General features: G+C 36.3%; 1 protein-coding gene across 9 annotated transcripts in view; it reads left to right on the top strand.

The window, feature by feature from the left end:
• EVI5 (ecotropic viral integration site 5) overlaps positions 1-17,711 on the top strand; it is a 76,685-nt gene that overhangs the window by 33,320 nt on the left and 25,654 nt on the right. For all 9 annotated transcript variants that reach the window (XM_040566323.1, XM_040566325.1, XM_040566322.1 and 6 more), the window contains 5 exons: positions 2,292-2,426; positions 4,286-4,426; positions 4,940-5,098; positions 6,768-6,914; positions 10,625-10,720. In XM_040566323.1, the coding sequence (XP_040422257.1) occupies positions 2,292-2,426; positions 4,286-4,426; positions 4,940-5,098; positions 6,768-6,914; positions 10,625-10,720 (678 nt within the window). The remainder of the gene's footprint in view (positions 1-2,291; positions 2,427-4,285; positions 4,427-4,939; positions 5,099-6,767; positions 6,915-10,624; positions 10,721-17,711) is intronic.

Below are 17,711 nucleotides of genomic sequence, written 5' to 3'. Positions count from 1 at the left end.
GTTCTTATGGTACTTGTTATTTGACAATCAGACTTTTTGTAGTCCAAAACTATTTATAGTAGGTGCATTATATATATTGCTCCAAAATCAGATATATTTAGTTCAGATCTGCTGTTTCCTCTGTTTCCTGGAAAGTATAGGAGGATTCTCTACCTGAAAAAAGCACTTTGCATTCATTCTTGTTTCATACCATCTCAGAAGGAGAATCTGGAGCAAGAAACTGAGTCCATTTAAGTTGCTGTCTGTATCATGTAATGAACTTGTACAAACAGCCAGGGAAGAAGAAAGCTGTTGGTTATCTTCTGCTTCCCCATTTTGCTTCATATGCTACTTATGCTCTCATATCACGTGAAGCAATTGTAGAAGTACATCAACGTCGTCTACCGATCGTCTCCTGTCATTCAAATCAGGGTTACCTCTGCTACTTGCTGAGGAAAGATAACATGCAGATTGAAAACAGTATGCATTAAATCCGTGTTGTGTAAGGGGAAGTTAAATATCCTATGATCTTTGTGTATTGTGTTCCTGGTGTGTTCAACTATACGGCTAAGCAGGATGAACTCTTAACTGTTCTAAATGGATAGCCTCAATAATATTAGACTGTTTGTGTATTTGCCTTCTAATGCCTTATATGCATCCCCTCTGTTATAGCTCCCTGTAGATGTATATCCTGTGTGTTTTAAGAAATGTAATAAAAATGTAACAGTGAACTTCAGGAGTTTAATTTACATGTTGAATTTTGATTAAATGGTTTAGTTGGCATGTAGAAGTATGAAAATGATAAACTTCCATGACCATGTAGTTGTGTGTGGTAAATCCTTATTTTGTCCTGTTAGTCTTTAGTTTGTGCATTGAAGTTCAGGGAATGTCATACCCTAATAGTAGTGTACGGAACTGAAGACTTCTTGTTAACTTTGTCAGCTGTTTTTAGATGCCAAAAACAAAGTCATTTGCAAAAACAAAATAGAAATAGTTTTATGAAAGTTCATAGAGTATTAAAGTTGCATTGTTAATTGAATAAAACTTCATCTATGAATTCAAGTATAGTATTAATTTGTCACAATGTAGTTAAAAGCACCAAAGATGTGTTGAATAATTTCCCTTTCAACTGAATTTTGAGGGTAGCTATGCCTAGCCAGTAACTGGGCAGCTATGCTTTGGGGATTTCAACTTTGTTTTCCTAAATCAGGAATATAAATGGTGATTTAGGATGGCATAGCCTGTCAGGCAGGTCTCACAGTCTGTGATGAATCTCAAGTTACATTTTCTTTCTTGAATGACTTCAAATATTTTCTTACTATTGACTGGAGTGAAAAGTTAGGTGGAAGTTCTGAAATCATACTAAGCACTTGTATTCAATTGGATGTATCTGTTGAAAGAGACAGTTCCACAAAATTATACTTCAGCAAGTGGAAGGAAAGCTCTCACGTTAGCTCTGGTTAATCAACAATCCAAATGGTTAATGGTAATTAACTTGACTCAGATTGTGGAATTTTTTTCCTTCTCCCTGAAGTTTGGAAAGACTAACATTTAAGTTCTGAACTGTTGTCTTATTACTGGGGGAATGTTCAGGTGTGCAAAGCTGGCTGAGGATCATCTTGGAGGAAGTCCAGTGTTGAAAGAACTGAATTTGATGTAGCCTGGGCTCCTGCCATTTGTTTAGAAGAGGTTATACTGCTACTTATAAGGTTATACTGCTACTTATTTTTTCAGTTTAATCCACAGGGCTTGCCTTAAAAGAGAACCTCAGAAAGAATATGTTTAGTGTGAGCAATTAGGAGCCAAGGGTTGGAGTGGATTAAAGAAGCAAGCCAAAGTGATAGTGCATTGAAGTACATACATGACTTACTTTACACCCAAGGTTATGGAAGGCTTCTGTTGAATCCAAGTCTGAGTAGGGATCAATAGTTTCTTGTATTAACCTTGTAAATAATTGATTTTTCCCAAGCTTCTTTTTCTGCGTATCACAAAATAGCCAGAGATCCTTTTTTTAATAACAATGAGAAGAAAGTGAGTTGTTGCTCATCAGTACTACTAGGGGTCTAAGTCTGGTCCTACGTGTTTGGCTGTGTGTAGGTGCTGCTGTTTGAAAGGAATAGCATTAGGGCTCATACTGTTAGCAGTGAGGATGGATGTGTTAGTAGGCCTGTATAAGGTAAGCAGTTCTGGTGATCTTAAGGTGGTGTTCCTAATATTAAGCATTTGAATCTTTTTTACTCTAAATCTGGAACATAAAACCCACTTCAAACTATCTGTGCTCCATACTAAATGTATTTCTGCAAACTTTATAGCATAAATGCAGTTCACGATACAGTGAAGACTTTGTGCTACAGCTGGAAAAAGAGCTGGTCCAAGCCAGGCTGAGTGAAGCAGAATCCCATTGTGCCCTGAAGGAGATGCAAGATAAAGTTCTAGAGATGGAAAAGGTAAATCAAATCCAGACTCTCCTGGGTAAAATAGTATGAGAAATAGAATACAAGTCCCTGTAAGTTTGTGTAGTTGTGCTCTATACTTCTTATGTTTTCTTGATTGCAAGATACTTTTCAAAACTGAAGTTAATATAGCAAAAGAAAACATCCAGAAACACTGAAAAACACCAAAAAAAAAATCTGCTTGCACTGGGAAAGGTCTATGAAGAAAGTTCATTTTCTCCTCTTCCTGAAGCCCATGACACTGGAAGACAGATTCTGGTGGAGTCCTCGTAATTAATGTTAACTGTTTCAAAATTATATCCTGCCATGAGCAGTTGTCTTATGGTAAGCTTTGAAGTGACATGAAATCCACAAATAGTTTGGGGATGAGGGGGAAGAAGAAAGAGTTCAATGTTACCTTTTGCAGGTGTTAAGTTCTTGAGTCTCTCCCACCTCATGTTATGGGCAGGGAAAGAAGATGCTAAGGACAGTGGATAAAAATCTCCGCTGCTTTTCGGGTGACATCTCAGCTTGTAGTTTTCTGTGCTGGAACTCCAGTTGTACTCAAACCGTTTGTCAAACACTTTTCTTTGAAAAAAACAAAACAAAAAACTGCAAATAGAATAGAAGAAATCCAACTGACCTTACATAAAGCACGCTATTTAGCCAATGCATTGGCTTGGGAAATTGTTTCCCCATGGAAACCCTAAAAAGCTCTATACTCAAGAATGTGGCCAGAACTTACTAGTTAACTCCACTGGATTAATCTCACTAAGATTTCACTCTTTTAATTACCTAAGGCGCTTGTTTGGGAACCTGACAGGCTAGTAGTGTGGTAGTTTTTACTCTACTGAATGCTTGTAAGAATTCAGCATCTAAATGATCGTTTTTTTCAGAATTCTGTCAGGCTGTAAGTACTGACAAATTTAAGAACTATGGTTTGAAGCAGATACTAATAAATGGTGTTTGTGTTCATCTTATATATTACTTAAAAAAAATCTGGCAACTGTGACAGTACTAAGTATCTACAAAAATACTTGATTTTGCGGAAAACTACTACTAAAAAGTATAGTGGAAAGTGATAAAGTACAGTTCAACTTTTGAGTATTGAAGTCACTGGTGACCAGTGACTCAATGTAGGCCAACTGTAGTTGGGCAGACCATGTCCTTCTTCCTCTCTGTTTCTTTTACAGACTTTCATTATTATGCTTTCATCACTGTTTTACTTGCCCCACATCATTCCTGCAGTGTGTTTTGCTGTTTTCTGTTTAGCTTTCTACAGTCGGTCTACCTTTTCTCATGTTCTTCGTAAACATCCATGCACTTTCAGCTATCTGTAAGAGCTTTCCTTGACTAGTTACTGTTTTAAATATTAATGGTTGGTTCCTTTTGTCAACATACCTTTTCTGCCTTTTTCAAAGGCAGATGACCTACTTCCCAAAAACTAAACTTCCAGTTATTATTTTTTTCTTGTATGTCTAAATAAGAGATATAAATCTAAAGGTATAACTTCAGTTTCTCAATTGCTTTACTTTTATCAACTGGTTCAAAATCTTTCATGCTTATCCCCATACTGTTGATGACGTGCCAAAAATAGTGTAAATAATGCTTTTTTAGGGATCCTGTCCAAGGAAATCTGGAAGTCAGAATACTTAAAAACCTTGTTAACTTGTTTCTGTAGTTGATGGTTTGAAGATGCTTAGACTCACTGCATGCAGGAACTTAGATATTTAAGGGATTTTATTTTGTAAGGGTTATGTCATTAAGAAGCTTTGGTTAACAATAAGAGTTATTCCATATATCTTTTTTTGAGTGGGTCTCACGAAGCACTATTTCATTCAAATACATACTTAAGAGGATGTTCCTTGTTCCAGAGGAACAGCTCTCTCCCTGATGAGGAAAATGTTGCTAGACTACAAGAAGAACTGATTGCAGTAAAATTAAGAGAAGCAGAAGCTCTGATGGGTCTCAAAGAACTAAGGCAGCAAGTCAAAGATTTAGAAGAACACTGGCAGGTATGGGTAGCAGTGTACTGTTCCATTTTTTTTCTTTTTATCGGTGATAATAAAGCAATAGACTGAAAATTTGAGATGTGTTAAATAAGAATGAGTGATTATGGATCAAGCCTATGAGGTAAGAAAGTCTTTAAATTAAATTGCCACAAGAATGTTATAGATGGCAGAAAGGCCTGTGCTACCAACCATTCTGGTAGAAAGGAAGTACTTGATCCATATTCCCACTTGCTTAAATTTTAATAGGAGCTAGAAGTAAGCAAAGCTCTCTTTCAGGATATACTTGCAATCAGCTGACTTACTGTAGTTGGGAAGTACTGTCTTTGGCTTTTTAACTCTCTGTTCTTAAAGCTAGTTAATTTGCATGGCTTTCTAGTTTGAGGAAAAACTGTAGCACTCTTAGCAACTGTGCACCATACAGCTGAGACACCAACGAGTTCTTTGAAAGAAATTGCTTAAATGAAATTAGGGAACAGCAGGAAAGATCAGGTTTATCAGCAGTGACATGTTTTTTAGCGTCATCTAGCTCGCACCACTGGAAGATGGAAAGATCCTCCAAGAAAAAATACAGTGAATGAGCTACAGGATGAGCTGATGACAGTCCGATTGAGAGAAGCAGAAACACAGGCTGAACTAAAGGAGACCAAACAAAGAATGATGGAGATGGAAACACAGGTATGATATTGAATGCTGGCATGTGTGAATTGATCTGATTGGTATCATATGACAAATATCAGTTACTGGTCTTCGCCATCTATGGGTGTGACTTCAGCTCCAAAATATGTCTTGTGTTTTTTTCAGCTGTTTTTTCCCATTTCCCAACTGGTGGATTAGGAGGAAGAATTTAGTGCATACAGTCCAGTTTAATGTCTCTTAGTCTCTTACAGTACTAAGCTTTCTTAATTTCTAATTTGGACTAATTAGTGGACTCTGCGTGAATGTGAGTCTTAATTCATCAAATTGTAACTGGTATAATAACAAAAGTGCACTTAAGTTATTTCCAATTTCACAAGCCTTTACGTAATTGTTGATTCACATAGCACTGTCACTTTAAGAATCAGAATTACTGTTTACTTCTGGTGAAATTGTCTATGCTAGACCCTCTACCGAGGGCATGAATGTGATTACTAAAATGGACTCTGAGCAAAACAACTGTATGTTGTCAGTTCCTAGCAGAAGTTTTAACTTTAATGTGCCAAAAAGGAAAAGAATGATCTAGTATTGTTGAGATGTGCAGAAAAGGGGGAAAAAAAAATTGTCCGCCAAGATCTTTCTTTTGCAACTACAGTATGTTAACCAAACAAATCTGAAAGTGCATTAAAATTTCTAAGTTCATATTACATTTGTGAACTCTCAAATGACTCAGCAGAATGTGTTGTTGATTGAGAAGTGTTTGTAACAGGATTTTGAGAAATCTTCCCATGCTAAATGATACTTGAGGGAGGTACGCAAACAAAAACTTGTCAAGCTTTTGGCAATCCCAGAAACCAGGAGAGTATGTAAATAAGTGCTACTGAAGAGAGGTGAAATGATTGTAAGGTATGTGGTGGCTTACTACTGACAGAGGACCACTTCTTGTTATAGTAACTTAATAAAAGTTTCGTCTTGCCTTAACTTCTAAAACTTGTACTGAAGTGTTAATACTGTTTCACAGCAGCACTAATGTGTTTTGTTTTGTTGGTTTTCCCCTATCTATTTGGTTTAGTCAGTAGGGGGCATAGGTATCCTGTACTCTGCATTACATGTAGTAATTGCAAGACCTCTAGGTAGTTCTCGCTTCAGTGTTAGGCATCAAGTCCCTGTGCATGCTTACGCTGTCCAGCTGTCACTTGAAAGAAAGGCAGTGGTTCTCGTGTTGTGTGCTACTCTGTGCACAGCTTCACTTAAGAAAAGCACGTTAGTACAAGACAATTAATCTTAACTATGGTGCCATATTACTTTCAGGAATTCATTGGAATGGGAACTGTGCGCACAGTATTTTTGCCATACCTGATGTTTCTTGGTTATGTCAGCTTGTAGCTGTGATTGGGATGCAAGTTCACAAAATCTTTGACTTACCTAAGCACGAGACCAGTAGAAACAGATGTACAGCAGCATTGTGCTGATGTTTTTACAATGAATCTTATATTGTTTAAGAACTCTTTAATTATCCTGGCTGATGTTTAAAACTCTTCTAATTGTATTTAGAAAGAAAATTCTGAATGTATTTCCATCAAGTCTTTCTATAGCAACTGATCTGTCAAGTCTGTCTTGTCAGACTTCAGGGAAGTAGATTAATCTTAAATAATAATAATAATATTTCCTTACCATGCATCTTCTTTTTCTTTCTTGTTACAAATGTCAGAGTCAGATCAATAACAACCATTTGCGAAGGGCGGAGCAGGAGGTTACCAGCCTACAAGGGAAGGTACAGTATCTTTCTGCACAGAACAAAGGACTTCTTGCTCAGCTGAATGAAGCAAAACGAAGACAAGCAGAGATTGAATGTAAGGTAAACAACATGAATAGAATATTTGTCCACTAATGCATATGTAATTTTAGTATTTTCCACTCATGTTGAATAGAATTGAGTTCTAACTAAGAAGTAAAATCACAAAACCAAAACTTTCTTTACCAATTTGACAGTGTCATCTTGAATTTACCATCTCTCAAAATCATTTGAGGTTTTGATAGAGCTGCTTCTTTGTGGTCCCACAAAGAGAAGCTTTTACTTCAAAATGTGGTTCTACTCAGAAAAGTGTCTGTGTGCAATATATAAAAAAGGTACTCTTCTGCTTAACAGATTCTGATCGCTGTGTACTGTCTTCAGTGACAGAAGAGGTTAATTACTTCAACGCTGGCTATTACTGTAGAACTAGCTTAGGTTTAAAAAAGGGAGTAAAAGTAGTGTTAGAATGGAGAGGTGTACAGAAAGGAGTGTTACAGTATTCATTGCCTAAAAAGTAACTAGCCTCTAAGAGATCAGCCTAAAAAAAATGGGTGAGAAAGTAATGTTTCTTACTGTCAGTGCACAAGAGCTCTATCTGATGCTCGGGTCTCAGACTAACTTTGTAAGTAAATCCATAACCAATCCTTAATACTTTATCTTATAAACTGTGCATACAATATGGAAAAGCAATAAAGGATTAGTCTTACAAAGTTTTTCTTTTAACTTGGATGAAATTGCTTCAAGATTCTTTGAAAATAGCCGTTGTTAATAACCAACAAATTACTAGTACTGACATACAGTAACGTTAGATTTTGAAACTTGTTTTGCAATTGCTGTTAAAAAGATTACAGTTTACATCGTGGCAATTTTATAGTGTAAAATGAAATACTACCCATTTGATGTATGCACACTCTCTGGAGTTCTACTGTTTAACTGTTAGATTGTGACCTTTTCTGTTTAAATAGATTTTTTTCGCTAACTGTATTGAAAGGTGGTTAAATTTAATTTGTTGGAAACTACCTTTGTTCAGCATAGCTTTAACTTGTTCCTTTTTCCCTCTTCCTCTGACACTTGTTGCAAGTTGTTGTGACTTTATTCTGCAATCTAAACAAACAATTCAAATTTTTTATAGATTTAATAAGAATGCTGACATCAAAACTTAAACCATGTTGAACAATATACATAAGTTTAACTATTCTCCTACTCCTTAAATAGGACATAACTTAGTATTGAACTTAACACTGCTATTTCAAACTTATGAAAAACTTTTCTATTTCAAACTATATGATAACATATTATTAAGTGAAAAACGAGAGGATATTAAAAGCCCTCGTACTTTGACTGTTGGTTTGTTCTGATTCCTTCCCCTCGTTCTCCACATGCAAGCTACTGGAAGGATGATTTTTTTTTTAGCTTAATCTAAGATTTATGACAAGTTTTCTTGTTCTAGAACAGTCTCTCTTAGGTTTCTGTCTCCCCATCTCTATACCCCAAACAAGTTACTGCTTGGGATTGTTTAAGGTTATTTCACTATCAGGAAAGTGAGACTTTAAAATTAAAGTAAACTTGAAGTAAAAACTGAAGTAGAAAGAAGCGTTGTTATGCTTGTCGAGCCAAAATCTTGTGACATCACTGTCTTTTTTTCTAAATTGACTGGATTTATGAGAAACCAGCGTATCCTCTGACTACTATGTAATGTACATGTGACAAGTGTGAAGGGCTGATGTCCAGCAAAAACTACCCTTGTCTTATCTACAGCCCTTCTAGAAGTAGATTCAGTGCCTGTCACTTTATAGTGTTGCTACTGACTTAGATTTGGCTTGACAATAGCAGCAAGGTTGAATTTAAAAGACACTTTTGCTGTGTAAATATGTGAAATAAGGCTATTTAATAGGTCACTGATGCAACAGGAAAAGTCTCAGTGATTTTTCAGGTAATGTCATTGAGGAATGAAGACAAACGTCAAGTTTCTGTAGCACTAAATATTTTTTAAAGTTCTACTTTGCATTTCCTTAAATATGGCAAGTTTGTTTTTCCTGATTCCATTAGAAACTTTTATTTGTTTTTTATTTCCCCTCTCCTGTTATTTCAAATTATCTGAAGCACGATCTAGTTTTATTTGTCATTACAACTTTGCTAGGTAGTGAGATTTCTACTTAAAGTTTTATCAAAAAGACATTTGTATTTTCAACTCCTCAGGTCTTCTATGTAAAAAGAGCTAGTGTATTAGTTCTGGAGCTTATTTTCTTTAAATAATAGCTTAAATTAAAACTTGTGTAGCAAGTGTGCGTCTTATACCACCTATACAGTAATTGTTTCCTGTCATTGTGTCCTGTGTTATGGATTTCCTTTAATCTGAATGCTGCTTCTACAGCAAGAATTTCATTTCAAACTTTCTTGAAACATAGCACTAATATCTCTAATCGGTTATGTTAAGGAATTTACAACATAAGATTTGTGCCCTCATCCCAGTCTTGTCTTTCCTCATATCAACTTCTGTGGTAATTATTGAGAACATACCGCGTTTCAGTGATAAAGCCATCAGCACCATCTAGAATGACACTATTGACTCATCTCAGATATTCAAGTCAAACCAAGTCAAAGAGTCATTTAGCTTTCAGTTAAATTCATGCAATCCTGTGGACTTGTGGGTTTTGCTTTGTGTGGGCAATTGTGCAGCAGAATTTAGCAATAATGGCTAAGTTTTGGCTGGCACAGGATAGATTCCTCTGAAATGAAATCAACTGATTACAAATGCTGTTAATTGGATACTATAGAAAAGATGCACTTTCATTACAGCAACCTTAAAAACAAATGCCATCTTTTCAGGTAGCTATCATGGATAAACTTTGGCATGTTAAATTCAGTCTTGATCAAACTGCCTAATGAAGTTAAGTACTGTCAGTTGAAAGCACGCATTAAAGTAACTGAAATACTGTAACTGACTCACAGCAACTGCAGTTTACAGAGTTCCACGAGTCTGCCATAAAAGTTTGTGTCCCTGAGCCTATTCTGGACAAAAGCAGACTAATTTGTGCTCCAGCTGAAAGTGTTGCTGACTGAGTATCTATCACTCTTCTTCCTATGTGGTTGTACCAAGCTAGTGACAACATAATATTAGCTTTATGTTCTCAAGTTTTGAGGGCTTGCTACATCAGATAGAAATAAGGAAATTTCCTTCTCTTGTCCAAACTCAAATTGCCTGTCACTGTTAAACTTATACCAGGAATCTGATCATAGGTTATGGGCATTAGAATTTTATCCTAAACTGTCTCGCAGATCGTTGTTGTATACTGTGACTAAGATAGCTGGACTAAAATGCTTTTTTATTATTATTTTTAGACAAATTTATTCAAAGAATGATGGTACAAGTAACTTCTATGTAGCTTTGCTGTTTATTAACAAAGCCGGAAGCGGAAGAAAGACCTGATGGTCTGTTATAATCATGTTGATGCTTTATCTTAACATAAAAAATAATGTTTCTGGAACACAAGACATATATTGTTTAGACCTGGACATTTTCAGACCTACAGTACTTTTGAAAGTTTCATGAGTATTAGGGGATTGTAGTTTGGAATTGATAGCAGATGATTGCACAATTATATGGGCTAAAATTACGTGTGGATTCTTTAGAATATGCCTTATCAGGAGGTATGCTACTCTTTTTGGTATAGGTTTTCTTTGTTTACGTGATTTTGAGTAAATGCAGCACATGGTTTTTAATCAATTAAAACTGGTATTATTTGTTAGCTTTTATTTATTACTTCTTTCAGAGTAAAGAAGAAGTGATGGCAGTACGACTCCGTGAGGCAGACCGCATTGCAGCTGTGGTGGAACTCCAACAGCATATTGCTGAATTAGAAATCCAGGTAATAAGTGATGGCATTAAATGTGTGACTGGATCCTGATTACTTTCTGTACTTTTTCCTTCCTCCACTTTCTTTCCTTTTTAACTTGCTGTGCATATAATGCATTGCTTTGCCAAGTAGGATGATACTATCTTGCTAAATTTGCCTCCTTTGTAAGCAAAGGCCTTAAACTTAAACTTCTTCCTTAAACTTCTGGGCATACTGGTCAGCTGTTAGTAATTGCTTTTGTACAAGCTGCTTGTGTAAGGCACCACTTTTAAACTCTGACTTCTGTATTTGTTTTTTGTCTTGTAATTAGTAATTTTTACTAGTATATTAGATTGAAAATTATTTTTAAAAAAAGCCCACGTTTTAATTCCAGTAAGCATCCTTATCTGCACTTACTCTTCTGCTATGATCAGTTGGTGGATTTGTTGTAAAACTTACTCCCTTTGTTTAAATCTTGAAACCAGAAATGTTGTTTAATGCTGTCATGCTACTGTAGGATCTGAAGGTGCATCCTTTAGCCCCTGTGCTGTTCCTTACACTTTCAGTTCCCTTTGGAGCTTTTATAGTCCCATGAACTCACTGCTTCCGTGATGAAGGAACCACTTATGGAAGTGATTGCTTTTTCTATTTTTTTCCTTTGAGAAATTATGATGGATAGACTGTCCTTCATATATACTCTTACACCGTTCCTCTGTCTGAATTTTGCTGTGTCTATCTGTAAAGGTTTTCTTGGTTCTTATTTGCAAGAGAATAAGTAGCTTTAAACTTACACTTTTTTAAACTGGCAATGCTAGTGTCTATTTTCCCTTTGAAATCTCCCCTTCACAATGACTTCATTGTACAGTGTCAAAGCCTTCTTTTTGCCTGTGATTTCCAACTACTTAAATATTTTCCAACTCTTCATATATGGAATTAACTTGCTTCCTAAAACAGCTTTTTATTCCTACATAAGTCTTGGTTACCATTTTACTAACAGCATGAGAAAAATGTACAGTAACATGTTCTCATCTTGTTTCTGTAAGATCAACTTGTATTATGTAAATGACTGTAAAATAAATTTAATGGAGCTTGCATAAAGATTTTTCACTTTGAATATTTTTTCCTGTACTGCAGTAGGCACCAAATATATTAAAAGATAAAGTAATCACTTCTTTTAATCACATAATGCTTAGATAATGCTGTGATCAGTGCATTAGAAATACTTATCTAAGTAAGCATTGCATATGAATCACTTATCTTCTAGTAAGATAACGAGAGAATAGCTGAGTTTAGGTCAATCTTTTACTTCTGTGTTAGCAATTTATTTTAAAAAGATTACGTTGATTTCAAATAATGTTATTTTGTAGGTGAGAAGTCAGTAGCTTATTTTGCATTATTTCTACTTTAACAGACTTTAAATGCTCTCCTGCTTCATTTGTTTCGCTAGTACAGGTAGCCCAAAAAGCACTGTAGTTCTGTTACTATAAAATGAAGAAACAGTGAATCCCCCAATGATCTGTTTTGTTACCCCATTAGAATTGTATTCATATTTTTAATGTAAATACACTTGTTTTCTGTGGTTTGACTGATCAAATCATCAGTGCTTAATCATTCTATAGTGCTCTTCTATTCTGTTTCCGTATTTCTGCTGAAGCTATGGGTGTCAGAATTGTGTGTAGATTTTTATAATACCTTATATAAGATGGGTAAAGAAGGTAAATACAGGAAGGGAATCTGTTTTGTAAGTCTGCCTTATACATCCAAAGAATGCATTGTCTCATGTTCATTTGTTTATCCACATCATCGCTCCTTCCTTTTCACAATCGCTATTTTGCATGATGTAATCTTTAGTTATGTTTTTCCGTTTTTCTCATTTTCTAGGTTGCCTTGTTTTTGGTTTCCTATTAAAGTACATTTCAAGTTCTCATCTCTTTGGTATTCCTAGATCATCACCTGTTAATGATTTCTTGATCCGTAACCTCTTAGTAAGATTCTTTCATTCTGCACGAATGAGAATGGCTCTACTTTCTGTACAGTCTGGAACATGAAGTCAGTGGTTCATACTTTTAATGAGTTTCCATGTTAGGTTTTTGGTGAACTATTCATCTCAAACTTATACTAGTCTGAAGTATAGCTTGTTCAGTTGTGAAATGCATGTTTTGAGTGTTAACTGTGTATAAACATTTAAAACAAAAGTGATTTAGTTGAAGTAAGTTCCTCTAATGTCAATTTGGTTATTTTTGATACTCCAGACCTGATTTTAGATGTTTCTATAGGGCTGTGACAACTTCTTCAGTGTGTAAGATTCCGTAAGCAAATAGGTATTTGACCAGCGTGTTTTTTGTCAGCAAATATGAAACTTAAGATCAAAATTTCTTTTTGGGTACTTGGGCTCAAAGGCCTCTGAAACACCTGCAACAAAAATACTGATGGAGTTGGAAAGCCTTAATTTCCGAAGGAGTAAACTAAAACATGCAACTGATACTAGAGCTTCAGTTGAAAAAAAAAAAAAAAAAAGGCCTTTTAAGGAAACTGCTAGTCTAGGCAGAGAGATGAGATACTAGAGAACTTCTTTCCCAGAGAAAGAGCTGCCTTCAATTTTCTTCAGATCAGCTCGTTACTGGGATGCTGTGGTCTGATGTGAAGAGTGGAGGGCGTTTTAATCTGGGCTTGCCTTAATGATTTGAAATACAACATTTAAGACCATAAAGTGCATGTGACTAGTCTTTAGTGTGTAGGTTTCTCTCAAAGTAATCATGCTTAATATGGAGCATCATAAATAGGTCTGTCTGGGATTATTGTTTCAAAGCTGATAATGGTGAAGGGAGGAAGTTAACACATACCATTCCCCTGGAAAAAAGAAAGATGCTTTTCTGAGAAGCAAGGGGAAAATCTAGGGATTCAGTGCAAGGTCCACATGGTCCATAGAAATGCTTAACCTAAATCATGTGGTTTTCTTTTAAATGTTCATGTAGGTGTAGGTGCAAGACACTGGCGTTAACTCTGTAACACAGAGTATCACTACTCCCACATAAGAACTGATCTGACGTTACATACACAAATGCTAGATTTAAATCACAGTTTCTGGGTCACTTGTAGTTTTGGTTAGTAATAATGACAGAGGGTGAAGGAGGTAGTTCTATCACTTACTAGTAGATGTAATTGTATAGCAAGATGTCGGTTTATTATGATATTAGGAAGTTTTTATATATTCTGAATGTCATCTCATCTTTGTCAGGCATTCAGTTCCTGATGCTGACCCTTTACACTTCTGTGTTTTGAAGTGCAAAAAATAGTCCAATACACGACGGATGTTCTTAAACAAGTCTGATGCATTCCTTAATGAAAATAACACAAAACTGAAGTGTTACTGAAATTTAATTTGTTGCATATGCCTAAGTCACAGAAGTGACAAAGGAAAAACCCTGAAGTCGTATATAAACAAAGGTGTACTCCATCAGCTCTTGTTTTGTCCTCTGCTCTCTTCTTGTTTTTTTCCCCTCGCTAGTTCAGCTCATAAAGCCCTTGTGAAGCAAGTATCACCTGAAGTACTTAGCAGGCTTGTGAGTTTTGAACAGGGCACTTAACCAAATCATTAACAAATAAAGGATTTTTGGATGGCTGGGCTGCAGGTTTTTGTACCTCTGTGCTGGTGAAAAGCCGTCCTCCTCATTTGATGTTTCACTTTCTTACAGAAGTTAGTTTGGCCAAAATAAGTCAGTTATAAGATGGGAGTCTGTGTACTCTGACCCCTTTTATCTTGTGTAAGATTTAGTAGATAGCTAGGACAAGGAATGGATATTGTCTCTCTTTATTCCTATAGTCAATCAGTAAAACGCTGGGTTTGCTTCCTCATGTAATTCATCTTTTGTTTTCACTTGATCTTGACTGATAGGTTTGAATGTGCTTATAGCTTTTAATGTCCTAATATCAGCCTTTAGCACACTATTAGTTTGTGTAGTGCTTTCTTAAAACTGCCAAGAGAGCAGTCTACCAAGCTTAACTACACTTTTGGCCTAATAGCAAGAGTTCCCCCTGATCATGTATCGGCAGTCCTGTTGGTCACTCAGCACTGTTGAGGTTTTCTTTTGGTTGGGTGTTTTTTTTTTTTTTAAAGCTTTCCTTGTAGTAGTCGAAGGCAGGATGGGTTAAGGGGGGGAGGGAGGCTTTAGAGAAGTTCAGGCAGGGTTAAATAAGTTGTAGTTAAAAGCTGCAGTTAGTCAGCTGGCCAAGGTAAGGAGCACTGTGCCAGTGAAGCATAGACAGACTAAGGAAGCAGAGCAGTGGCGGCTGCAGACTCTGCTCTGCATCTTAATCCGTTGCTCTCCATTTCCATTCCGGCTGGTGACCTGTGGCTATCCTCTTGAAATAGTCCGTGTCTGGATTGGGATGAGGAGGTACAGAGCACATTTGTAATATAGAAAACTTTTTACATCTGAGTAATCTTAAAGGGGAAACTGTCTATTAGAGTTCATTCTTCTGTTGGTTATGTTGATCTGGACAGGGGGTAACATCACTTCCTTCTTGGTGTGTTTCCTGGCAGATTCAGAGAATTGTCACACTTACCCTATCTTTAACCATGTCAAAGCTGCTTTAAGAGCAACTGTAAAGGAAATCCATGATTGTGCTAGTTCTCTCCCCCACAGTTTAAACTCTTAGCACTATTTCGCTAGAATGAAGCCTTTCTATGACCTCTGTTTAATAACTTTTCCAAGTACTAACTGTTGAGTAAAGAAATTGTTTCCATCTTTTCAAATTACAGGAAACTTTTTTTACTCTTATCAATAGTGGTGTGTGATGTTAGTGATGTGTTTTTTGAAAGTCTAGAATGAGTCACTGTAAAGTCACTGAAAGGACACTAGTTACCACATTTACCCTTCTGAATAAACTTCATTTACATTTTTTAATGCTGTCTTGCCACAGAGTAAGAGTTTAAAAGCCTGCCCTGAAAAGAGGCTGAGGCAGATTGTTACTAAGTAAATATTTTTAAGTCAGAAAAAAAAAAGAGGGAAATATCCTACCCTTTATACATCTTTAGTAAAGTTGATAGATACACTGTCTGAGGAACAGTATCTGTCTGGTGTCCCTCCATTTTGACTGCCCATAAAACTATTGGTTTTGTTTTTCTGTATTTAAGTTCATAGTTATTAATGTGAAAACAACCCTTGATATCTAATTTAAATAGTCTGATTTCTTGTTGACATATATTTTCCAACTGTGATCATCAAGAATGTTTTAGAAAACTTTAATCTTGCAATTTTCTTGGGATGAAGCACCTGCAACTACAGACATAAGGCCTCCGGTGTGTTCCAGGTGTTCTCAGTGAATTTTTCAATTTAAACTTTTTGTCATGACTATTACTGTACTTGATTTTTGTGGAGGTAATAGTTTCAGGTATTTAATACTAGCGCTCTGTCCCTGTGCTGCTTTTGCCAGCAGTGAACCCTGGTTCTGGGCTGATTGAGGCTGGAGGTTCTCCACATACTCAGTAGTTCTCAGACTGCAGGTTAATGTGCTTCTGGAGAACTTGCTGCTGCTGCTTGGGAAGGTATAGTAACGATGCTTTTCTCTTAAAAAGCCAGACAAAGGAGGATTACATCTGATATTACAGCCATGCATCTCAACTGATAAATTTTGTGGGCAGAACTTTTCCTCAAGCTAAAAAGCAAATTTTTGAGGAACAGACTTTTTGTCTCAGGAGCTCTATGTATAGATCTGGGTATGCAGACAAGTACTCTCGAACTTCAGAGCAGGGTGAGGGAGGTGAGAGCTTCCACAACTGAAGGGGCCTAAGTGACTTCTGTTTTAGCAGTTGCTTTTTTGATCTGCAGGGCTCATTTCCTGCTCCTCCACTGCCTGTGCTGCTCCCTCTCTATGCACAACCTCTCAGGCCAGAGGCTGGATTGCATGTGGGCTGTTTGCACTTGTAACTTTGCCTTGAGCAGAGCTGATACCTGGTTACCAGGTACCAGGGTACAGGGATTTCTAACCCTGTTAGTGCTGGTGGAGTCCGTCAGTTGAAAAGGACAAAAAGTCTGAGGGGGACAATAAGTTATCTCAAAGTAGCAAAATTGAGATGATGGCCCTCAAATTGTTATGTAGCACCAACTGGTATTACTTTTCTAACTTTTCTAAAAACCTTCCTGGGACGGGGAGGTAGGCAATGCATTGGTGCCAGTATGCAGAAACAATATCTCAGGGAAATTTATGTGGAAATTCATTCATATGACTGTGGGTTTTTAAACAGAAATTCCTTGATTACAGAGTTGTCTAGCTTTAATTTTTTTTGCTATTCTGGTTACTTAGACGTTTTTTCTTCTTGATATGTTACCTAGCTTCAAGAATGTTTGTTTTAAACTTAAAATTACTATTATTTGCCTAGAGACCAGGCATTCTTCTTTGTGTCGTGACCTCCCCAAATACCACAGATTTTCTGTAATAATGCTCCACTTAAAAAAAAAAAAAAAAACAACCCACATCCTATGTGTGCAGTCTTAGATTTTTTTAAACCCCTATGAAGAGAGATTAGTAATTGCTTATGTTATTTCCTTTTAAAAGTTGTGATGTTAATACCCTAAAGGCTTGTTAAGATGTAAGTAAACATTCACTTTTGAACCAGTCCAGTTTGAGTGTTTTTTCAGAAATATATAACGACTCAAGCACAGTATAAAACTAACGCAGAGCAAAATGCATGGTACCCACTGAAGTAAATGCTATGATAGGAAGCATTTAATTAACCTACATAAAAGTAGTTTAATTTTTCTTTTGTCAGTGGAACTGTCTGCTAAATGAGGAGGACAAGGCAGTTTACAGCCAAAACATATAAAAATGTGATTTAATGGAAACAGAAACCCTTATATTGTATTACCTGTCTTTATACGAGACAGGTTTTATGTCCTTTGTCCTTTATGTCCACCCTTGGCATTCAAGACCGTTAAGATGAATTTTATTTTTTTGCTGTGGAAGACTTCCTGAATCAATCCATCCTAAAACATACATCTTCCAGCACATCTGCATGGCTTGA

Source organism: Cygnus olor, chromosome 8 (genome assembly GCF_009769625.2).
Source record: "Cygnus olor isolate bCygOlo1 chromosome 8, bCygOlo1.pri.v2, whole genome shotgun sequence".
NCBI lineage: Eukaryota > Metazoa > Chordata > Aves > Anseriformes > Anatidae > Cygnus > Cygnus olor.
This window is presented reverse-complemented; position numbering and strand designations above follow the sequence as displayed.